We start from the raw sequence: 25,172 nt of genomic DNA on the forward strand, positions 1-25,172 counted from the left end.
TTTTTTATTTTTATTCTTTTTTTTCTCCCCCTTCTAACAGAGACAGATCTCATGAAACCAGCTCATTTTCTGGAGGGTTTTCTCCAGACAAAAATTATCCTTGGACAGAAAAAAGATGGACACGTTTTATTCTGGGGTGTTCTAAGACCAAGCAGATTTTCAGACCATGACCAGTTTGAAAAGGTCCCAGACTGAGAGGTCAGTTGCGAGCGGAGCTCAGCCCGCTGGGCCCGATGGACCTCAAAAGGCCCGTTCTGATGATTTTTATATGAGACGTTTCAGGTCACAGAATGGCAGTTTAGGTTCTTCTGCCATGTCTCCCGTCGGGCCACCACGTAGCGAGAGCTCCCATCATATATCTGCCACTCCGGGTGTTCCCAAGATGGGAGTAAGGGCTCGAATTGCCGATTGGCCTCCAAGGAAAGAAAACGTTAAAGAAATGAGCAGAGCTAGTCAGGATATCGAGACCGCTAGTGTTGATACCATGTCGGTGAAAAGTAGCCCGAGTAGTCAAGTTAGTACATCCAGTATAAATTCAAGTGATTCCGCCATGCTGAAGAGTATCCAGAACACGCTGAAAAACAAAACGCGGCAGGCGGAAAGCTTAGACTCCAGGTACCTCTCTCCAGAAGGGTACACCAGTGGCAGTTCTCCTAGGAAGGTCCTTCGCAGAATAAGGCAACGCAGTAACAGTGACATTACAATCAGCGAGTTTGACATTGACAATTTAGAAGAGTGCATGTCTCCGACTTTCAAATCTGGGCCATCGTTGCATAGGGAATACGGCAGCACGTCGTCAATTGACAAACAAGGAACCTCTGGGGAAAGTTTCTTCGACATCATAAAAGGATACAAAAACGAGAAGTCTGATCACCGGAGCCATGCCCCTTCCAAGCTGAGCGAACTTCTTCTGAGCAGCGGAAACAGGGGCTCGGGGTTCTCGCTGGATGTTATAGATGGCCATAGAGACGGACACAGGGCTTTCAAAGACCGGGACAAGCCGCTCAAAAGACGCTCCAAATCCGAGACCGGCGACTCTTCGATTTTTCGTAAGCTGCGCAACGCAAAAGGCGAAGGAGAGCTTGGTAAAACATGCGACATCGACGACAGCCGTTCGGAGGACAGCATCAGACCTTGGGCTTGCTCAAAATGCTTTGCTCATTACGACGTACAAAGTGTTCTGTTTGATTTGAGCGAAGTTGTTAATAATCGGAATAACGTCAACAAAAGGAGAAACACGACCACGGGCGCTTCTGCTGCGGCCGCCGCGTCTCTGGCCGCCGGGCCGTTATCTCACTCGTCGAGCTTTAACTCTCCGACAGGTAGCACCGAGGACCTGAATTCAAAGGAAAATTTAAACGTGGACCAAGGTGACGACAAAAGCAATGATTTGGTGATGAGCTGCCCTTACTTTCGTAATGAGATGGGTGGGGAGTCGGAGAGCAAAATCAGTTTGTCAAAATCCAATTCCGGCTCGTTTTCCGGGTCCGAAAATTCTTCTTTTGAGTCCACGATGAGCTCACATTGCGCAAACGCGGGGCTAGCCGTCCTCGAAGTCCCCAAGGAAAACCTTGTTTTGCACATTGACCGGGCGAAAAGATACATTGTGGAACACGTGGACCTTGGTGCTTACTATTTTAGGAAGTTCTTCTATCAAAAAGGTACGTGGTTCATCCATTCGTAAGGCCTGTTTGTGAATGCTTCATGGTGTTCTGATAACTTTTATATATATTTTCATTTCAGGTTCTTATTCCACACGTAGGCACCCATTGGCATGCATACATCATATTTTAAGACATATATATGATATATAGTTGCAGTCATCTTATCACCTCTCCGTGCTCTGTGTTGTGGGACATGTAGAGAGGGTCTGGTATCTAATTATTAGTTATAAGGCGTAATCCCCCCCCCCCCCCGTATAACGATCATGGTAACAGGCTTACGCAATCCAGCACGCTAACCCTATAATTATAACTCATTCTTGGTCACGTCAACTTCACCCCTGCTAATCTCTACTTAAGTAATTGATGCTGTTTATGGAAGGATATTCTGTGCTTGCCGTTACCGTGGATTAGAGAAAAGACTGACGCTGCCTAGATTGACTTGTCATAGTGATGGCTGCTAAATATTTCAGTACACCTTCAACGGACTGCGGGCGAGATGAAACTATAACAATAGAGTTGTGACAAGCAGGAGAAAAAAAACGCATTAGTGTGACATCTACCAGTGTGTCATAAACACTACCCACGTGCACTTATTAGCCGATATGACTGGCATGCGCTGCTTTTCATATCTTGTAAGGGAGAAAAGCTCGCTGGCTACATATGCTCAATAAATTAGTTGACTGCTGTGAAGTGCAGGCCCAGTTTGGCCATCTGGCAATAGCCCGGTGGGCCGGTGGACAATAGGGACGCATACTAACCGATACCGTCAGTCCGGCGGCAGATGGAGCCCAGCACTGTATGGCTGCAAGAGTATAAAAGTGGTCATGCCTATCCAGCTGGCATTAAAGGTCCCACGGCCACTTGGGTCATGGCCATAGTCTTCCCCAGTTCAGCCCTAGGCAAAGGAACCGGTAATATTACATTTGTAGCTACAGAAACCCGTTTCCTGGTAAAAATGTGTGCGTCGAGCCTATTATTTCTTTTTGACTGATACCAACAGTCATTCCAAATGTTAATTTGCATTATTTGTAGGATTATCCTTTGGTAGAAGCTGACTTAGAAGAAATGAGTTAAAGGCCAGAGAAGACATAAAAGCAATTACTAATAGTGGCTTTACTCGACTTGCTTCATTCCTTGGAAACCACAAATAACATTCATTCTAAATAATAATCTATAGGCAGTGTTGCTAAATCCGCTAAAAGAAGTGTAGGTGCGACGGGACAAGTTTAATATTAAATACGTATTTTTAATTTATTTTTATACAATACACAGTTGAAGCCGTTTTCGTTTTTCAATAAAAACCTCCATCGGGAAGGGGGTTTAAAGAAACAAATAAATCAATAGGGATTCTGCAATCCAGGAAACCTACAGTCAAGGAAGCTCAGCTGTTCATAAAGTGCTTTCGCTTCAAAGGCAATCACGATGACTGCGTGGCGCCCTTGCGTTGGACCCACACAATTAAAAATTAACAATGAAAGAACTCAGCGAGAGAAATGAAAAAGGCAAGCCGTACCACGACCAAAAAAAAAAAAGGGGTTTCTCGATTGTTTGCTTGAAATATATTAATAAATACAGAGGCAGAGGTATTACTTTTGCTAGGCTGGGCCTTTACAGAATTCAGTTTTCAATTCTCATGCCTGGTACAAACTCACCATTTTAAAACGCTACTAACCATCAGTCAGAATCTCATCGTAGCAAACAGTGTTTCCTATCGTCAGAGGCGATCGAATCAATCTTCCGGCCGGGCCAAATAAGATCAACATAATTTAAAGTGAGCTTACCTTAACGCAGCCTCATTTTTCCGTGTGTCCAGATCCCCTTGATACAAAACTAAAATGGATACAAGACAAATTCCACCTTTAGCTGTACAACAAACTTCTAAGGTTATGACGCGTTCATTTCTCTGGCTTTATGCCAGAAACCTGACGATCTTCGTTGGTAAATCAACACTCATTTGAAGTTTGTAACAACATTGTTAGTTCAACTGAAACTTGTTACATAGTCTATGAAACTCAGTTACTGGACTAATCCATCGGTTGTCCTCTACCATTCCTATTTCCATATATATATATATATTAAACATAATATATTTATTTTAACTCAACGCCTTCAAATGTCCCTCTATATTCTCCTCAGAGCACTGGAACTATTTTGGGTCGGATGAAAATCTAGGCCCCGTAGCTGTAAGCGTCCGAAGGGAAAAACTAGAAGACGCAAAGGAAAGCGGACCGCAGTACAATTACCGTGTGATCTTCAGAACCAGCGAGGTAAATAATATACGCAATCGGAAGCGCGTTCGCGTGGGAATAAAAATGCAAATTGTCCTTCATACCCAAATTTGATTCCTTTAGACCCAATATGAAGGGGACAGATGCTTGTAGAGTAAACACGAAAGCAAAGAGTAAACCCCTTAGATGTAAATGGCTTACACCTTTACTCGGGCTTTGAAATGCCGGAAGAAAATGTGATTTGTGATGAGAAGCCTTTTTTTTGTGTCTGTTTCTGATCATCGACGTAACATTCCAGGAATGGTTTGGCCTCGGAGCACAGAGGCAGACTGTCTGGGCATTGTGATGACCTCTTAAAACCCGCCGACGACGAGTAACTGAACGCTGCGAGATACAGCTCTGAGATCTCCCAAACAAATAAATACTCACGTATTGGGTGAAAAAAAAGGTTTCTCGCGACTGCGGGGCTGTGGAGATCCCTCGAGCTCTGCCATATGGTTATTCTATAGGCTTTATTGTATTACTCCCACTAGCTTATGTGTCGAAAGATCCATATTCCACCCCTCGCAGCGGGCCATTATTGCATTCATGTATCGGCGTCTTAGATAAACAGCCGTTCAGTCTTCGTTATCTTTGGCTTCTATTGACATTTTATCTCTTGTATCATATTACATCACGTTATTATCAATGTTATATTTATATGAATTTTTATTATTAATAATATATTATTATTATTATTACTCCTCATACACTGGTTGCAAAATAAAAAGAGCACTGTATATTTTTACAGTTCTTAATCTAAAAAGATAAAATCTGGTTAAAAAAAACCCCAACTTATTTATATATCTGTATATAAAACTGTTTAGTGTGAATGATGTATTGTATCTGACTAATACAGAGCATACGTAGCCCGTATAAGCTTATCACAGGTTATTATTCCTTTATATATTGAAAGTTCATTGAAACATCATTGGTACCTAAAATAAGTTATATTTTATGAGCTTCCAGGTTAATGGTGCCATGCGGACACCGTACTTACGAGTAGGAGCGGGCTCACATACATTTATCCTCCATTTGTAGCAGCTTGGGCGAGACGCTCCCAAGTGGGATCGCCAAGGATGTTCCTATAGTTAACACGTATAATGTATACATCATTAAGAGAGAGATCAGGTCACCTCCAGCAACCATTCATGGTGAGATGGTATGATTTTATACGAGAGCTATATGTCAGTAGATATACATTAACAATAATGGATGCAGATACGTTGGATACCTCCTCCTCCTGATGACTTTTTTTCTCTTGCCTTAAGCTGATGACGTTGCGAGGCTCTGTACTCGAAGATGCCATCCCATCGACGGCTAAGCATGCCACGGCCCGAGGACTGCCCCTGAAAGAGGTGCTTGAGCATATTGTCCCCGAGCTGAACGTGCAGTGCCTCCGCCTGGCCTTCAACACGCCAAAGGTCACCGAGCAGCTCCTGAAACTGGACGAGCAAGGGGTACGCAGCGCACGTATTTTACATGGCATTTCATCGCGTTTCCGTCAAATAGTATCACTAAGTAACTTTTTAGAGGTATGATATTGGTCCCCTTTTGGGGCATCATCCCATCAAGCGCTCAAGGGCTAATCATGTTTGTTGGGTCATCATCCCAAGTGCGATCGAGAGAGTGATGTCATAGTTCGCTCCTTCCAAATCGTACAGTTTGCAACACAAACCGATTCTGTGACTTTGCGTGAGAAAGTTGTTGTGCGTGAACGCGGCAGAAATCAATGCTTTTAGCTGGTTATGCTTGTGAAGTGGCTCTGCCCCCCAAATCACACACTGCATTATTTCTTCCAAAGTGCAGAATAATCCCTGACCTTTGGCTGGGACGAGATAAAGCAGTAATTGCACGCAAACACTCGACTTAACAATTAAATGGCCACGTAATAGCCGCGTCGCTTCTAGCCTCCTGCCCGCTGCATTAAGCAGTTATTTGTACTGCAGAAGGACCGGGACGTCCGTCACAAATCTCTTTTGTGATGCACGCAATCCTTAGGTATTCAAACTTAAAAAACCCAAAACCTCTTGTTCTCATTCATTGTAATCCGACTCCCTCTTTTTCCCCCAAAAAACCTCTCCCTCCCCCTTACTTGTTAGATAGCGTTTACATTAAAGCAGAAAAAAGAATGGTTTTGGGGTCAAGCCCATTGCCACCCATAGGCTTGGAAGGATATCATTAACCACAAGCACGTGAGCAAGACCCTCTTAACCCCATACTGTGTTCTAACGCAATCACTATATATATAATATATATAATACAGTAAAAGATTTACCAGCTAGGTTACAAAGTTACTTGTAATTCCACCACCCCTTTAATTTACAGGATGACGTCTGATGCCCACAGAGTCCAAGCTTTCGCTTGTCACAATAACCATTGCTACTTTTATCCTCTTGATGTGAACGTTGATAGGAATGAGACAGGTGGAGACAGTAACCCCCTCGGAAATATTAAAAGGGGAATGCCACCAAGCCATATCCTTACTAGGATCTCATTAAAATGAGCTTTCAGGTAAATGTTGCTAGTTTTCCCATAATTTTAATGTTTTCAGGCAGCTGCGTATCAGTACGAGTTCTCGCTCTGTTATCTGAGCCCCGATCTACTAAACAAATCCCCGCGCTGCTTATCGTACTCCCTGGGGTGATACAAATCCCCGCGCTGCTTATCGTACTCCCTGGGGTGATATGCGGCTGTCTTGAGAACATCATATTATGCAAAAACTTGAACTATTTTAAGACCGGTTTTTAATCTTATACTATTAATGAAATATTTGGTGGAAGTTTCCCTTTCATCTGCGGATCAAGCCATAGTTGTGGTGGCAATCTGACTAACGTAGTGCATCCTTTTTTTGTTCTTCATCTCTTTTAGCTCTAGTGATCCTCACATACGCCATAGCGTATACCGCTTCCATTCACAGGTGTACGCTCGCTCTTTCATTTATACAATGCTTGCTGATTTCCATAGGCCGCCTCTCTGTTGAAGCCATGGCGTCGGGAAAGAAGTAGGTTAGCTAAACATGTCTGTCCGTCCCTTGTGACGTTGTCTTCTAACATCTCTGTCCTTTCACAGCTGAGTTACCAGTTGAAGGTGGGCATCATGTATTGCAAGGCGGGCCAGAGCACAGAGGAGGAAATGTACAACAATGAGACGGCCGGACCAGCCTTTGAAGAGTTCCTCCAGCTCTTGGGAGAACGGGTGCGACTCAAAGGATTCGAGAAGTACCGAGCTCAGCTGGATACCAAAAGTAAGTGGGGACTTTGCATATCAATCGTCCTAACAAGGATCCTTCAGAATATGCCTGATGGCACCCGCTCCAATTATAAGGACGGCCTTCTAATTGCGTTAACAACTTGGGTGTTCGGCTTTTATTTGTTGAAAATATGAAAATAACATGTATTTATATATATATATATATATATATATATATATATATATATATACACACATCTGACACTGTACAGAAATTTACTAAGACCAGCCAGTTCTCCCATTTAGAGAGGACACTTCTCTTTTTCTTGACCCGATTAGTCAGCGGAGGTGTGGTGAACATGTAGGCAAAGCAGAATTAGAATGACTTTAAAACCATATTATGTTGTAATTATGTGCTCAGAGCTTATCCCCAAATGGCACCATTAATCCCTTTTTTAAACATTCATAGAATTTCAGCGCTGTTTCTTTTTTCAATGCAGAGCAGCAGATCTTCTCTACCGACCCCAGAGCCGATGGGTACCTGTTTTACAGCTTCTAAGAGCAGAGCGATGATTTAGTCATATAGCTAGCAAAGTGTTTTTAGTTTATGCCTCCCTTTCTCTTTTCCTCCTTCTTTCTTTCTTTCTTTCTTTCTTTCTTTCTTTCTCTTTCTTTCTCTTTCTTTCTTTCTTTCTTTCTTTCTTCATATTGCACATTACAAAGATCCCCTGACTGCTAATGTGGCGTACCAGCTGGGTAAACAGGGACCAAATGCTCTCTTTTAGAGATCCTGGACAGGATGGAAGGAAAACCATCTTTGTTAGCGTTGGAGACCGGCTGTGTTTCGTGTTCCCGAAATAGCGTTTTTATTTTTCCACTATTCCTTGGAAACTGTAGGATGTTCTATTTTAGCGCTGTACTGATGTTGGCATAATGCCACCGCTACTCCCCGTCCGTACCAGCAAGTGTCATGGCGTGGATTTAACCCTCCACCTAATGTGATGCGTCCGTTCTTTCCACAAGTCCAAATATTCGACTTAAATTGTCTGTTTACTCATAAGTGTGACATAGCCAAGAAATTTCTCTTGTGCAACTGAAGATAAATAGAAGTGGAGGAACGGTCACGCTTGCAATAAACGAAACCCCCAGCCTAAGGCCGCCTGAGTCATTAGGAACAGCCGTGTTCTGCCTCGGACCACCATCACAAAGAGATCTTTTGACTGGTTCCAGAAAGTATTTCCTGGCACGTCGCGGTGTGGACTCAGCGTACTGCAAACCTGCATTGATTGTTGGTCTGAATTTTCCCTAGCTTTAGGCACGGGTCAGCTCCCATTCGGAAGCGCTGAATACCAAGCGCCCCTGTTTTCATTCGGCCTTTGTTGTGAAAAGCACAGCTGTAAACCTCCGTAGATGGCGTCCCGTCAATAGCTTTTTGTTCTCATCACAAAATCTGCTCGTCCTCATTTTCAGGAATAAATATATATATATTTTAGTGAATATTGTTTTGTAGAAGCCATCTACTCAGTTCGACCTGCAGTGGACATTATGTGTCACAGGTGTTGAGGAAGGTCTTGATGAACATCTATCATTATTGTTCCTAGCACAACCCAATTTTGTGTCTATCCAGTTATTAATATTGGGCAGTCTGGCGCTGGAAACTCAAACACTAGATAGAGAACGGCAGGTCCCTTACCCGGTCCCAATATTCTTCTGGTTAATTCTTCTCCCACCCAAAAGTTTGACCTCTTTAAAGTAGACATACTATCTACAGATGTGCAGTCCTTATTTTCAGGCATTTTTGCATTTGCTTGCTATATTAAAGAAATGCAAAGCAACCTATAGAGATATCATGCTTAACATGTGCTCGTAACACGAATGAATTCATTCATAAGCTGCGAGGAACGCGAAACGCTAGACCGGAATCTATTGTAGGTCAAAGCAGTGTAATGTTTCAAGAATATTTGATGCTCCTCTTCATGTGTCTGTAGGTTTCAAGGTCTGCCGTTTGGGGTAATCACAAACCACGGCGTGGTTGAAAGTATGGGGCTGTCAAATGCTGGACTTCACCATTAAATAATTCATTCTTGTACATTTGTTTCCCTGCAGCTGATTCGACCGGTACCCACTCCCTCTACACCACGTACAAAGACTACGAAATAATGTTCCATGTTTCCACGATGCTGCCGTACACGCCGAACAACAAGCAGCAGGTAGGACTCATCTAGACCTCATCTCTTTCACAGACGTCCAGTGACATCTGGTGGCGTTTTCACGAAGCGTTAACAGGAACGCGTCTGTATAAATACGAAATCCAGGCTCTTTAAACGTTTACATTTAGTTTGTTATCGTAACTGGTAATTAGCACCATATCTGGATTTATGGGAGACTGGGTATTTTATTACACCTCTGATATCAAGACTTCTCCTGAGTTGAGGACAATTGCCTTTTTCCTGCTGCCTCGTCTTGCCTTGTGACAGAAACCCAAGAGTATAAAACAAAAAGCACAAAGCCCAGCACTTTTATAGTCTATTAATAAAAGTCGGAGTTCCAATAATGGCAAATTAATGTAGCCTTAAGTGTGGCCTCCTTAAACAATTGCTTGCAAACACATTCATATTCCAATGGAACTTTGAAATAATGAGTATATGTAGAACTCCGCTCTCCTCACCATACATTACGTTGGCTTCATATTCACTATTTAACATGGTGCTCTAGAGCTCACCAGCTGTGCGCAAGCGTTTGTATGGGTTGAGTTGTCTATATTCATAGTTATCTAAGTTGATTGTCTCCGTCCCTCAGCCTGAGGAGAGGAGCTGATGGGTCTTCTGTGGAGGCTTCCGATCATCTGTGTTATGCTGGTTGTGGAGGAGTTCAGTAATCACAGATGTCATTCTTTCCTTCATATTCTAATTCACTTAAAACTGGAATACATTTTAAATCGGAAGCACCAAACACATTACTACAGAAGAACAAGAGAACAATAAGCCGTAGTGTTCCGATAGTTAAGATAACCCTCCTGGACACTTACTTATCTTACTTGGCCGGAATGTAAGGGTACATTCAGAATAGTATATTCTGTGGGTATCCGAACTATGTACTAATGGATCCGCCTAGAGATTAAGACCATCACTGGACCTCAAAACAATCAAAACTACGGGACTGCATTGCAGCCCAAAGCTGGATGCCGCAAGTTTCACATCCCAAAAAAACGTGCAATAAAGAAACGTTTACATTATAGGTAATTATGCAGATCCCGCGGCAGTTAAAACAGTCGGCTCCGAAGGAAAATAATTTCCATTGTTACAATAAGCTGTTGGCAGCCCGCGTTGCCATAGTAACGGAGCTTCGGATACTTGCAGCTTGCTTTATGTTCCCAAATAGAAGCTACTGCTGGTGGGAAATTTGGGCTTCATCCGCCAGTGCTGGGAAGAAATTGGCTCGCTTTCATAATACGCTTCTTACGGACGGATTCCGTCTTGTAGATATGGAGGTGATTCAAAGCAGTCCAGCGCGGTCATTATCTACACAGAAGACATTAGAGTGTTTGTGTGTTGATGTAATGGTGTTCTGCAGAGCGGAGATTATTCTGATGTTTAGGGAACGGTTGCAGTTCATGTCACGGCTTAATCAAAAGTATCCCACAGACTGTTTTTCTCATCCGCTCTTTAAACAATCTCCTGACCTGGACTTTGCCATGTCCTACCTGGTGGCAACTCTCTACGATGTCCTTGCTAAGCCCTTTCTCAACAATTTAGGGGTCTGTATAACTCCAGTGGTGAGGACTGCAAACACCAACAGGCTTTCGGGCCAGCGCAGAATACCCAACATTGCTGGGTATTCAGAGCATTACCTCTAAGAGGTCTGCAGCGTTTGAGGACAAGCCTGGACACCAAAGCTCCAGATCTTCATTAGTCAAACGGTCCCCATGGAACATTGATATCCAAGTATTCTATGCCTTAGCACAATGCAGTATGGTAAGACTTGCTTATAAAAATGTGCATTTGGCAGAGTGAAAGGTTCAGCTCTTAAATTAGTATCTGCTATGATCTGATGTTCTAGGATGGCGTGTGCAGAAATAGCTGTAGGAAGTCACGCCATGTGTCCCGAAATGTCCAACACTGTGATTTTCCTTAATTGCAGCTGCTGAGGAAGCGTCACATCGGCAACGACATTGTGACAATAGTGTTTCAGGAGCCCGGAGCTCAGCCGTTCAGTCCCAAGAACATCCGGTCTCAGTTTCAGCATGTCTTCGTTATTGTGAGGGCTCACAACCCGTGTACCGACTCGGTCTGCTACAGGTGAGAAATCCAGCGGTCTCGTTATTCCTATCCAGGTGTCTCGACAGAAAGCGCTGGGGCTGAAGCAAGTTCCTGGCTTCGTCGGCATCTCCCAGCGGAGCAGATGAGCAGCTGGAGAGGCATGAGATGCTAAAAAAATTGGTATAGGGGTTGGAGCTCAAAATCTGGATGTTTCATAAGCCTGTTTTAAATGGCTCCACTGATGTATGTGGTTTCACTCGGAGAGGACGCTCTGCCGTAGGTTGGGTGAGGTATTGTCAGCAGGATTTAAATCCTCACTCAGGGGTCACATAGGATACGACCCGCATATTGAATGAATATACATCCATCAGTCTATTGTTCGAGTGTTTGTACTACATGTTTAGGCTGTTACTCCCCTTATTATAGTTAGAAAGTAACATGGATTTTGGTATGTTGCTTCCATAAAGAGCACATATATGTAAACATTAAATACATACGTAGAACTGGGCAAATAAGAACCATTTGTCCCATTTTCATGCTCTTAAGATCTCATCCTTTCTCTTATCTTATATTCAGAGAATAGTCCTTTTGCTTGTGTCAGGCATTAAAACCCTCAGCCATGTATCCATCTTATGAAGTGACCTCTGTTTTTTTTACTTTGTTTTCACCCATAGTGTCGCAGTCACGAGATCCAGAGACGTTCCTGCCTTTGGGCCACCGATCCCAAAAAGTTTTACTTTTCCAAAATCGACAGTGTTTAGGGACTTCCTCTTAGCAAAGGTGATTAATGCGGAAAACGCTGCACACAAGTCGGAAAAGTTTTTAGCCATGGCTACCAGAACCCACCAGGAATATCTGAAAGACCTGGCGGAGAAAAATGTCACCAACACTTCGATTGATTCTTCGGGGAAGTTCCCGTTCATCTCCTTGGCATCCAAGAAGAAAGAGAAGTCGAAGCCGTACTCGGGGGCCGAGCTATATAGTCCCGGAGCCATAGTGTGGAATGTCCAAGTGGAGGACTTCGGCAATGCTCTGGAGATAGAGAGCCTGCTGTGCATCTCTAACGAAATACTGGCCCTGATCGAACACGAAGCTAAAAGTGTCATATTTAACTGCTCGAGTCGGGACATCATAGGCTGGACCTCCAATAACTCGACAATTAAAATTTTCTATGAGAGAGGAGAGTGTATTTTCATCCGGAGTTTGAACGGTAATGAGGACATCAAAGAGATTGTCAAGAGACTGGAGGTGAGATTTTATTTGGAATCTTAACGTTTTAAACGTAGCTTTCTAGTAGTCGTAGTATAAACGCTATGATGCAATATAACGCAAAGGTGGGAGAATTGCACTTGAGCTTGAAACCCAAAACTCAGCTGGGATAGAAGACCCTCAGGTCTCCTCAGTCTTCAGTGTTGTTGGTTGCTCGCTGATTCATTGGTTTAAAGGGACATTAAACTTTATCTTACTCATTTTGCCCAATTGTTATCGTAAGCATTTGAGTAAGAGACATATACGCCTTATCATTGATGGATTCCTGCTGCCATCTTTCGGCAGTGTCCATGACACACTGATCGATCCTTGCTGTCATGTGGAAGGTTTTATCAGGTTAATAGTTTTCTTAAGGGTTTAATGTCGCTGTATCTGCCAGAGGAACATCAGATGTTGGCATCATTCCATCGTATTGTTGACACGTCAAGTTGAATTTGGCTGGTTTGTTTCAGTCATCCTACCTGTACTCCCGTTTGCAGATTATTACAAAAGGATGTGAGAGCGTGGAGATGACTCTGAGAAGAAATGGTCTGGGACAGCTTGGATTCCATGTGAATTACGAAGGGATTGTTGCCGAGGTGGAGCCGTACGGCTACGCTTGGCAAGCAGGCTTGAGGCAAGGAAGCCGGCTGGTGGAGATATGCAAAGTTGCAGTTGCCACCTTGAGCCACGAACAGATGATTGATCTTCTGAGAACATCAGTAACGGTTAAGGTGGTCATCATCCCGCCACACGATGATGGTATTCCACGAAGGTCTGTATACTTTTGCCATCCCCTCCTGCTATTTAGTAACCGTTTCATTCATACAAACATCACGGTACAGAAAAGTCCAAAGAAATTAAATTTGAATCCTACCCTTGGTGGTATTAACACATCAGCATTGACATCAGCTCCTCTTTGGAGCTATTTTTGGCCCCTTTAAGTGTTTCTTGCAGTTCAGTTAAATGTAACAGATCTGTATTTGCGGTCTGAAGTCTGTAGTTGATGGGTCAGTCTTGAGCGCCTGACAGAGACATAAAATAACTTTGTTAGCCACAAACCGGAAAACACAACATATCGCTGATGCGGACGGATCTGTGGCATTGAATGTAATATTCTGTGACCCCTTTCCATGGCCTGTGGCTGTGTAATGGCGCTGTGTGTGATCCTGCCTTTCACTAGCCTGGTTTCTAGATTTCATTAGCGCTGTGGCTTGTGGGTTATTCCTATGTGCCAGTTGCTCGAGGAATCTCGCATCACTTTATGAGTCTGTAGACGGAGGCATTTGCCACATTTCTGGAATAAGTCTGACGTGGGATTCATGCCCAAAAGACCCGAAAGCAGAGCCTTGCATTGCCGTAATGTTAAGTTATCTAGGGCTTTAATAGGGAGCTGTATTTTAAGCAGGTTCACCAGCGTTACCGTTCTCTCAATATGCCAGGTTTTCAGGGCACTGACTTTTCTTGCATAGTTGGACCTGGTGTAACTTCAAAACACAATGTGAAGGAACCACGGGCATGAGAGGATGGTGTCCTTCCAAAACTTTTAATATATTCAGAATTGGAGCAGAGAACCCAATATGGTAATTTTAACGATACAACTTTTCTTCTTCAGAGGCTGCTCGGAAACCTACCGCATGCCCACAGTGGAGTATAAGATGAACGAGGCCATTCCATACGAACTGAAATTCCCATTCAGGAACAATAACAAATGGCAGAGGAACGCAGCCAAAGGAGAAGCTGCTCAGCTCCGTCAAGTTCCCTCCCAGCTGCAGAGTCCGGTCTCGTCCAGGGTTTCATCCATGAAAGGAGATGGGAAGATGCAAACCCCCGAGCGTACCGCAAACATCCCTAGAAGCATATCCAGTGATGGGCGTCCGCTGGAGAGCAAGAGGTACGACATGAGAAAATACATTCTGATTGCGTGTGAGTTATCGCCTCGGCAATTATTACTAATGCAGTACACGTCCGGGACGACTCTTCATACGGTAAATGAATCCCTTCCGCTGTATGTCCCTCTACTCCCAGTCGCTGTCAGTATGGAGGCATCGGTCTTACTCTGATGGAGGGAAGCATCTTGGAGACCAACTTCTTAACATACCAGGAAGGGAATATGGAGTAGGACCTCATGTGTCCTGCTGAATATAGGCACATATATGACCGGGAGGTTTATATCACTGTTAATAATTCTGTAATTGCTGTGTACCCATCGTTGGAAATCTGATCTGTATGGCATGTAGCCAACAGAATGAGATTTCTCTTGCCTGGTAGTTATGTCATATGGGAAGGAGCTGGACCCTGGTAAACCATGGGCCGTAGTGTAGATCAAGTTCGGGAATGTCCTTTGTCTTCTACGCCCTAGGGAAATGTCATCAATGTGACGAAAGGAAAACTCTTTTCTCTTTGTATGTATTCTGCATAAAACTAACTACACAAATCCGACTTCTTATTTAATAAAACATAACCAGGAAATGCTTTAACTTTTACAGGTAAACTTCTTGTTATTAGTGTTGTGTCAGGGGGAAGCCAATTGCAGGACATGGTGGGAAACTGGATGTTTGAACTGCTCATCCATGCTTATCTACACAATACACACCATACTGTATGTTTATTTTTTCACCTTTTTTTTGGATCATTTTGTACAGGTTTGCTGTTGGTCGTAGATCGCCTGCGTCCATCGACAGACAGAGCACCCAGACCGATACCGCAGGCAGCGGCAAGTCCACTCCTAGCTGGCAGAGAAGTGAAGATGGAGCTGTGGACCAAATGGGTATGTCAGGGTGATGTCTCCGTTACATGCTCTCACGTGGGAAGCTTCACTGTTACCGCACACCCTGGACTGCGTATGATTTCTTTATATAAAATAGGTATAAAAATGAAGTAACTTCAGTTGCAGATTGTCACTTCAGTTTCATGTTGGTGATATGGACAGGCCTGGACCGGCACATGGGTCCATGGCTAAGGGGGTGGATGGGTCAATGGCTAATGGGGTTTTCTACTAACTAGTACTGCTGTTCCAGTGACCGATCGGGGGTCCTGTAGTGTGTGGCCGCACGCTACCAGAATATAAAGCCACGTGGCCACACTTACGTCGTTTGGTAGCCACTGGCCTTAAAGTGCCAGGGCCGCTTAGTCATCCCCAGTCCAGCCCTGGATAGGGATCATAAGTCATTTATAAGACAAGAGGTAGGTAAAAGGTTTATTTGGCTTATCCGCTAGGGGCACGGGTCACAATGTACGTTGCGTGACACGGCTGACACCATGTTAAAACGCACGCCTCTAGCACTCAGGGCTTAAAGTGGGTTCTTTGACATGCTAAATTTCCTAAGACCAATTTCCCCTTAAATACCTTCCTTTAAAATGACTTTCCGTGTAATTTGCATATCGGTTGCCTCGTACAATTAGGCTGTCAGTAGAGGATAAAACATTAACGGCATAAAACAGCAGGTTGCTGGTGTACATCCCCGGTGCGTGTAATGAAATACAATAAAACGCTACTGAACCTCCAGCCGTTATCTCACAAGGATATATTCCTGCCCGCTCCCCAAAGCCCTCTAACCCACATTGTGTTCCAACATGGAGGACTGGGCTGGAAACCGCCGCTCTGGGGGGACGACTGGATGTCAAGGTCCGCTGTGTTGGGACGTGACTCCAGGACCACAACGGGCTTTTGTCATAGGGATGAATTAACAAACAGAGGTCCGTATTTACTTAGAGAAGCTCTGGTAGCGTCCTATGGACGATTTCACAGGGAAATTTCTCACTTTTTCTGTATCAAAGTCTTCATTGTGCGTCGTTACTTCTCGCTACCTGTGATACTGCCACTAAAAGTCATGTCTGCCCTGCCCACAGGCACCAAGGTATACACAGTATATATATATCCCTATACCAAAGCGATTCTCCAAATAAGACATCTAAAATATATATAATTATATTGAATAATCACAACAATCACAAAATTATAGAATATTCGTCTAATTAAATCCTTGACAATTGCTTTGTCGCAGCACCGTTGCAATGCTCAGATTATGTTCCTACCTTGAAAAAGTTTCGATTTATTCCATAAAAATCGCGGGTTGCCTGGTAACACGAGACTCTGCCTTGGCCATTCCTCGATACCGAAGCCATCTGTTCAGCCACTTGCACATTTCATCGTGGCAAACCCGCAATTAAACCCCATCATCATGTCTTCTAGAAGCTGAATGTGTTTTTCTTTCTCTCCCCGTCACAGATGTTTTGTTTCTGTTGAGACGTAGCCGTGAACGCACAATTCTTTTGGGGTTTATGTGTTTCCAATAGTTCTTTCTTTTCCCTAAATCTTCATTTTTTTTTTATACTTATGAGTCTGGCATTAAGAGCTATTAAAACAATAATATCTCTATTGCGCAACGATTTGCGGCTTACTCTATAGGCTATGTGCAGGTCTAAAAGCATCACAACTAATCCAGTGCTCTCCATCCACTTCATAATGGATCACAGATTGATCCCAAATCTATTATGTGAACCGAAAGACTGATTTGGGAGAATACCTGGAAGCGATAGTAATCGGGTAGAATGTGACTGTTGAGACTTGTCTGTTACAGAGCCAACGTGTCACCTGCCGGCAGTGTCTAAGGTTCACCCGTCGTACCGAGACAGCCCCACCGGAAGACTCATCCGTCAGGATCCGGTTCTCCACCTCTCACCCCACAAGCAGGGGCAGGTGCGGTAACATTTCATCTCTTGCTTAACGTAACGAAGGCCAAGTAAAGTAATGCTTTGTGGCACTTGATGGTCAATTTGTCCTTAAGCATTCCTGTTTGGGTTCCTTTTGTTCCTCGGTCATTGGAACCCGTGTCCAGTCCACGTATTAAAAGAAGGGATGTTTCTGAAGCTGATGTATTCAAGTAGCAATGGCATCAATCTAACACTCTCTCTATATAAACCCCTCTGTCATTTATAGTACATATTCTCCTGCTTATGACATTAAGAAACAAGAGACAAGAATAACGGGGCTGGTTGCAAGGTCTTGTTTTGCTCGGCACAGAGACCTTAACTATGGAGCATGTTGTCTGGCACACTGACATGTTCAGATAGGCTTTGCATGCTGGGCACACGGTATAAAATACTAAGAGGGGGAAAGTAGCAATTTCCCTTTTGAAATGTATTCTTTGTGGAGACACTAGGACCAACATCCATGGTGCACCTCCTGCTCTGGCTCATGTAAGAGAGGCTGGTGCATCATCTCTCGCTCTCAATACAAACCATACGATGAATAATGAGTTGGAGTGTCCCGTTTGTGTGGTAATTAACACAGTAAAACTAGTTTTATTCCTTCCAGACCGATAGCCATTACTCTAGTCACTCCAGTACCAACACGCTCTCCAGCAACGCGTCAAGTGCGCACAGCGAGGAGAAGTGGTATGACAGCGGAGAGCGTCTGGATCCTGAGCTCAACAGCTACCCCTACATCCAAGGAACCTCCGCTGACAGCGGCATAGACGCCACCTCTTACAATACCAATCACGTCAATGCTGCCCCTGTTGGGACTTCTTCAACATCTCCACGCTCAGGACCTCCAAAGGAGAAGGTGGCTCCTCTGTGGCACAGTGTTAGTGATGTGGGTTTGATGACTGACAGGGCCTGTGACAGAGACTCTCATGGATTAGAAGGCAAACGCGAGTCCCCTATCACCATGGAAAGCCTCGCCAAAGGCCAGATCAGCTCCAAGCCATTAACGAGAGAGAACAGCGCGTACAGTCTAAGCGACGCGGCGTCACACACTAGGTAATATTTTGTGTCATGTCTTTCTGATGCCTTGTATAACTCTGGTCACTCTGTGGTGTGCTAATAACGGTGGTGGTGGTGGGATACATATATTCAAACTCAACTTTCTTTCCATATCAAATCCCTTTTCATCCATAAACTATCACCACATCAAATATGGGTAGAGTACGTTCAACAGTTCCTTACCCAAATGTTTTCAGAAGTTCAAAATAGACCCTCAAAGCCCCCGTCAGATGACATCGAAATAAATCATTTAGAAAACGCACTAATAGTTCATGAAGCAAGTGTGTTTTAGACTAGAATCTATAAATTATTCAGAGGTTTTGATTATGTTTATACAGTATATATTACATACCCCAGCAATTCACACAAGGTGTGCCAAGATCTGTACTGTTACATATAAGGAGCAAATTGGCATTTACCAACTCGATTATTAATTGAGTTTAGACATGGCAGCTGCCAGGACTGATGGGTTTGATGGACACCCGTAAGAACAGACAAGCTGAGCCAATATATACGAGTTTCTCTCTGCTCAGTTGGCCAACGGTTCGTATGAAGCCATTAGTTTAGTTAATCTAAATGATAATATAAACCAATTTCATATAGTCTAAAGGATGTTGGCCTAGTCAGTCCTGGCTTGTGACTCTGTACCCATCAAGCCCCGTGCTCACGAAACGCACTGATTAGTGAATAGCAGTGCAGGTCCAGGGCTTTGGAAAACGGCTCGGATTTCTAGTGTCCTTTTGGAGAGAGATACTTGCAGAGGTGTTTATAAGCCACCGATTATGATTAGCTTCTCTCTGTCCTTCTCCTTCAGCACCATGAGCTCTCGGCACTCAGCGAGTCCTGTTGTTTTCACTAGTGCCAGAAGTTCACCCAAGGAAGAATCTCATTCTGCCACTTCCCCACAGCTCGCCCCTTCTTTCTCCTCTTCCTCCTCCTCCTCCTCTGGTCCTAGGACTTTCTACCCTCGCCAGGGTGCTACCAGCAAGTACCTGATTGGATGGAAAAAACCTGAAGGGACAATAAACTCTGTGGGCTTTATGGACTCAAGAAAGTAAGAGCCCTTTCTTTTCCATTATTAGGCCATGAAGGCAACGTAGCAGAATCTTCTACCGTAACAGAGTTATTTTAGACTGTAAGAATTATGGTGTGTACCTAAACAACAGAAAAACGCCCCAAACACGTGACCATAACAGCAATATTTTGCATGATATAAGCCTAGAAGTACTTAAAGTGTTGAGTTAAAGTTAGTGATCAGGTTATTTGGCTCTCACGTGGTCCATTTTTTTTTTTTACAACAGTACCAGAAGGATTTCACCCAGGTTTCTTCCTTTAACAGGTCTTCACCTATGGGTTTGTGGTATTCTTAACAAAAAGAAACTGTCATTGCTTTCCTGCGCTCCACCTTAACTCCCTATACACTGATTGAGGTCTTCTCTGTTTCTTCCTAATTCTGGTGTGCTTTTCGATGTATACATTAACTTACGCGATGCTCCCCTTTTTGCCGTGATAGAAGGCATCAAATGGATTGCACTGAGATGCCTCCAGCAAGGTTACGTGCTTCGATCAGAGACCTGCAGGCATCTCCAAAGAGGCTGCCTACAGTCCAGGGCGAGTTTAAGGAACTCATCGACCTGCAGAGCCCTCCCCACGGATCAGACAAAGGCTTAAAGGTACGATCAGTAAAATGGACTATTGTTTACTATAGGAAGAGATACTTAAACTCAGACCTCCATAGTGTTACAAGGGAGAAGTGTGTGATCTGTCTATCTGGCCCCTTGAAGCAGCAGTCCACCGGCATGTCTTGTTGTCTACTAAGGACCTTCCATACTAAAGGTCCCTGCTCCTTAGTCCATCTAACCATCTGTTTACAATATCCTCAGACTTCGCATAAGGGCTTGTTCTGACCCAGCCACGGTCTCGCGGGCCATGTCATTTGGTTAATCAGCTGCCTGGCATCACTCCCCATATTATTGTTATTAGACCAGCTGCTCATAAGGCAGGCCTGGGTTTGCGCTGAAGCGTTGATGTGACGTAGGACCAGAGATGCCAAAGAGAATAATTCCTTCTCCTACTGGACACATGTCTGAATTCACATCGCTGTTTCTCGAACCGCTATCAATTTAAAGCACACAATGTACTAAGGCATCCGAGATTTTTAGACAATAGTTTACCGGAGGCTTAGTTTCCATGACAACAATGCACCCCTCTGCGCTGAAAATGTCTTGAAAATAACAGGTTAGGATTGTCGAAATATCAAGATTTTTGAAGTTTTATGCCGAGCATTAAAGGTGTCAAAAACTTCACGTGATATCGTTACGGCCAAGCACACATTCTTATTGTTTCCCAGAAATATTACTTTCCTCGAGACTTTAAAAGATGACATTGATTGCAAAGTGTTTGACTTGAAATATTTTTGTGCAATTGTGTTTGAGATGGATGGATATTCCACAGGTAACTGTAAAGTTGAATATTTTGCCACATGCTGTACTGGCTAAAAACAATGGTGGTGGGGCCATCGCCAGCTCTATGTCCCATTAGATAACCCTTTTCCCTCTTCCACTTGAATTTAGTCTCCTTTCCTCGCCACACCGACTACCAGACGATCTCTGCACAGGACATTATCGGACGAAAGCCTATATAGCGGTCAACGTGACATGGTCTACGTCAACACTCGCGCTTCGCTCTTGGACCAAGCGCTGCCCAACGATGTCCTCTTCAGTAGCACCTATCCGTCTCTGAACAAGTCCCTGGCCTTGCGCAGGCCATCATATACTCTGGGTATGAAGTCAGATCACGGTGAGGATTTGGACAATGACAGCAGATCCCCCCCCCGCGCTTCGGGTTACCTGGCCATAGAGTCGTTACACTGGAAAAGTTAAACGTTATATGTCTGACGCTCCATCGCATGCTATACAAAGACAAACAAGCCACTCGGGGTACAGTATTAGTAACTGAGTACAGGCTGATGTGCCATCGGCTCGAAGGGGATACAGCCGACCTTTTTTATTTATTTTATTTAATTCTGGGTCGCTTTACCTGGTTTTCTCAAAGAGAAGAAAAGCTGCCGTCTTGCGTCAACGCAAATAAAATGCGTATTAGCTGTCTCTGGGCCGTAATCCTTTTACATGTCAGTGAAATAATGGGATGGTGATTACAGCCTAGATATGTTTGCAAAGAGGACACGATTGACTCGTTCTAATCTGTGTCTGTTCCAGATGCAGGGTGTGTGTAGCACCCAGACACTTGGCTTTTTTTAGGTTTCAGGTTATTTAGTGGATTGCTTGTTAGGCAAGAGGGACGTTGACTTTTGAGTCGTGACTTGACTGTGATCACTGGTTTAAGCTACTTTCTCCTGACCTCCTTACGTATTAAATACAACCTCTAACGTGACTGTGATCCTACGATGGCATCTGTTACATGCGCATGATGATGATGGTAATGTTTTTGTAATCATTTTGATTTCCTTAGGGGAGTTTTCGGCCTCCGATACATCGCTCACGGATATCCACGATCAAAGCAGGCAACCTGTACCCAACCCTGGCCTCATGCCCCTACCTGATGCTGCTTCTGACCTGGAGTGGTCCAACTTGGTAGATGCTGCTAAAGCCTTTGAAGGTAAGTCACTTAACCCGTTTACACGCATAACTATTCAGTCTCGGCTTTTGAATCCACCTGACCTGAAAGGACCCCCCGGTGTCCCAGGAGAAGCTCCTGAACTAACAAGTCAATTGAAAGGCAGCCAATCGGTGGCAGGAAAGTGTTCCCGTTGCACACAGCGGAGAGCGTGGTTCGCCGCTCTGTTACTGAACCGGGGTTAGAGGCAAGGCTCATTGCCGTTCCCTGTGTCCTCCCGCTTTACTATAATATGCTATTCATTTGCATAATGGTTTGTCTATTCTCTCGGGAATTACACTTGTTATAATTTTTACAATACATGCACCGAAACACATTTTTTGCCAGGAAATGCAAATGCAGTTTCTATATAAAAAAAAAAAAGCGTCCCCCGTCTTAAATGCCACAACATAATCCACTGAAGACAGTGTAAAGAAAATGGGTTCTGACCTTATTATCTATTCTGTCAATAGTCCAATAGAGCCTGGGAACCTGGGTAATGATTCAATGCAGATGAGAAGCCCGTAAGCATTGTGTCGCGATGACAGGCCTCGGTTGAGTTAATGTGCTTTAGTTAAGGTCGCGTAACTCTAGCGCTGGGGGATTTCATGCCAGTAGCTAAATGTTTCTGCATTTCCTTTTGCTTTTTCTAGTCCAAAGAGCCACGCTGTTTGCCCCTACTGACGATGAACCCAGGCCGGGGAGCTCTGCCTCACTGGGGGACCCAGCCGAGGGCCAAACTGCTGTTCCAGCCAACTCGTATTTCGGGTATAGTATTTGAGATTTGCTGTGTGTGTGTATGACATCAGTCACGTGGACCATCATGCAGTTCACAGCGGCTGAGATGGATCAACTTCCCAATTCGTGTGAACCTTTTCATCATCCCTCCGTGCCCTCTGCCCTGGATTCCCGCTGACTCAGTAAAGATACCGCTACCGGTTCACTTACTGCAGTAGATTGCGAGCCTTCAGGACCACCTGTTAGTTAGCCAGCATATACTTAATACAGTATATGCCCTTTTGTATAGAAGGCTGTGACAGTTTATAGCTCTGATATTTTGTCGTCATACTTCATTCCAGGAAAGAGTCTCCCACGACACTTGCTGCAAAAGTTGAACAGCTGGAGAATATGCTGAAGATGCTTCAATACGATTTGAAAAAGGTAAGCGCGTTAACACACTGTCCGATAAATGTTAGGTTAACGGCGACGCGGTCATTACTGTAGACTCCAGAGGCCACGCCAGCCATCCAATTACTTTGGATTGGTTTACGCCACTAGTCCAGAAAAAAAATGGAGAAAAAGGTCCGTCGGTATGAAGAAGCCTACGTCTTATCTAATTCAAGCTGTATTATTGTGCTCATCACGATTAGTTGGGGTTCTTTTTGGCACATAGGCATTTCCTAGCCCTCTTGCTACTATTTGTGGCCAATAAGCCAACAAGCGTGTTGATATTTAGAAATGTAGACTGTCGCTGTCCATCATTGATAAATTTACCTTACGTTCTAGGAAAAAGAGGACAAAGCCAATCTCCAGGCCGAGATACAACTCTTACGAGAAGACAATCTGCGCTTACAAGAGGAATCCCAGAACGCCTCGGCCAAACTAAAGAAGTTCACGGAATGGGTTTTCAACACCATAGACATGAGTTAAAGGGCCGCTTTATCCTTAGATCGGAAAGAAGACATGAACGTTCGCGTCTACTATCAGTCATTTGCAAGTAGTAGCTTTAACCGCAAAATGTACAGAGTAAGAAGCCACATGGGAACAAGACTCATTTTTATCTACGGGCGCGGATTGAGCGTCATCATCGTCATCATCATCATCCTTTACTGGCGATCTCTGCCGAAATGTGAATACTTCAGACTTAAACATTGTACAGTTTACAGAGCAGCAATTTGCCGAACCTCGCGGGAAAATATTAGTGTAAAATAACAATTCCTTTTTTTTTTGTTTTTTTATTTGAAATTCTTTTAAAGATGCCATTGTCTGATGACCCCTTAGCTGCAATCTGTTCTTATCATTGGTGTTTATCCGACTGGTAAGAAAAGCCAGAACGAAGCCTCTGTTCTTTAGCCTACACTCAAGTTGGGAATCTTTCACTTTATTTCGTTCCCTGTCAACCTGGTTTCTTTTAATAAAAAAAGCAATAATCCCCATCCTGCCGGCAGAGCAGAGATGTAGGGATTGAAAGAGAAGGAGATTTATGCTAGATGTCGCATTGGCGTAACGCTTTAATTTGTCCTCCATGTTGGAATTTTTAGCAAAAATCACTTTTTCTCCTACAGCCCTTCTAAGGTCATATAATATGCGTAGGCCTCGAAAACAAAACGATGCTGTATATTATACCCCCTCGGTGGGCTTTCCATATACTTCACCCTTTTTTAATCTCCTAGTATTCTTAAATTTACTAAAATACAAGTGCCAATTCATATAAAAACAGCAGTCATTCTGTGTCTGAATTCTAATTAGGAGTTTATTCCCCCAAAGGAATAGAAGCACAATAGACGTCCATACCTTCTGAAACTAACGAGTTGGAGCCATTTAACATTTTAAACAAATATCCGATTTTGCTGCTTTTTAATGGAAACGTCGGCCGTATCGTTACTTTGAAGTTACCGCTACAGAAATGCACAAATACTTGGTTTTTCCACGATCAGATCCAGCTCTTCGTTACCAACGAGCGTTTTTTTTGTGTTGCAGCTCCGCTGGATAATCGTAAAATTCGAAAAATAAACGGTTCGAAACGATCTGCCTTTGTCGAAATTTGTAAAACAGACGCTATATTTGTTACCAGATTCTATCAAGGCTGAAAGAAATTTATATTTTGTAAAAAAAAAAAAAAAAAAAAAAAAATAAGAAATAATAAAAAAAATTACAAAAGTATTTGAAAATGTAACTTTGCTCTGCTTTATCAATATGATTTGTGAATAATTTTACTTTTTTTCTGCGATGTTCAACATTTTATGATTAAGAAGCATGTACAGAAAAGATAATAAAAGAATCACAAAATGTTAAGTTGTTGAAATGTTACCATGCGGATCGGAGAGCGTTTCGAGTGTCTTTTTTTATCATTATTAAATAATTGTATGAAGGAGTTTTATATTATAGTAGGCGATCTAATTTGTAAATTGGACCTGTGCGAGCCTCACTTGATTATT

General features: G+C 43.5%; 1 protein-coding gene across 3 annotated transcripts; it reads left to right on the top strand.

The window, feature by feature from the left end:
• SIPA1L1 (signal induced proliferation associated 1 like 1) lies at nt 1-23,962 on the top strand. 3 transcript variants are annotated; one of them, XM_053475657.1, is made up of 19 exons: nt 1-1,661; nt 3,801-3,931; nt 5,203-5,391; nt 7,004-7,178; nt 9,230-9,333; nt 11,264-11,421; nt 12,057-12,630; nt 13,131-13,405; nt 14,246-14,524; nt 15,276-15,400; nt 17,214-17,332; nt 17,951-18,396; nt 19,214-19,453; nt 19,913-20,072; nt 20,973-21,198; nt 21,871-22,017; nt 22,668-22,782; nt 23,094-23,175; nt 23,521-23,962. In XM_053475657.1, the coding sequence occupies exons 1-19, from the start codon at nt 167-169 to the stop codon at nt 23,662-23,664; spliced, it is 5,184 nt and encodes a 1,727-aa protein (XP_053331632.1). In that variant the 5' UTR covers nt 1-166; the 3' UTR covers nt 23,665-23,962. The 3 variants fall into 3 exon arrangements, with proteins under 3 accessions (XP_053331632.1, XP_053331633.1, XP_053331634.1); XM_053475658.1 differs by having other exon boundaries at nt 20,973-21,180; XM_053475659.1 differs by lacking the exon at nt 19,214-19,453.
• Nucleotides 23,963-25,172: the final 1,210 nt, after the last annotated feature.

The sequence above is a fragment of the Spea bombifrons genome, chromosome 9 (genome assembly GCF_027358695.1).
Source record: "Spea bombifrons isolate aSpeBom1 chromosome 9, aSpeBom1.2.pri, whole genome shotgun sequence".
Taxonomy (NCBI): Eukaryota; Metazoa; Chordata; class Amphibia; order Anura; family Pelobatidae; genus Spea; species Spea bombifrons.

Excerpts from the sequence above, each read along its gene's own strand:
- SIPA1L1 (XM_053475657.1), top strand. The coding sequence starts at position 167 with ATGACCAGTTTGAAAAGGTCCCAGACTGAGAGGTCAGTTGCGAGCGGA. Across the intron at positions 9,334-11,263 it reads CGCCGAACAACAAGCAGCAG|CTGCTGAGGAAGCGTCACAT; the intron begins GTAGGACTCATC and ends CCTTAATTGCAG. Across the intron at positions 18,397-19,213 it reads GACGCGGCGTCACACACTAG|CACCATGAGCTCTCGGCACT; the intron begins GTAATATTTTGT and ends CTTCTCCTTCAG.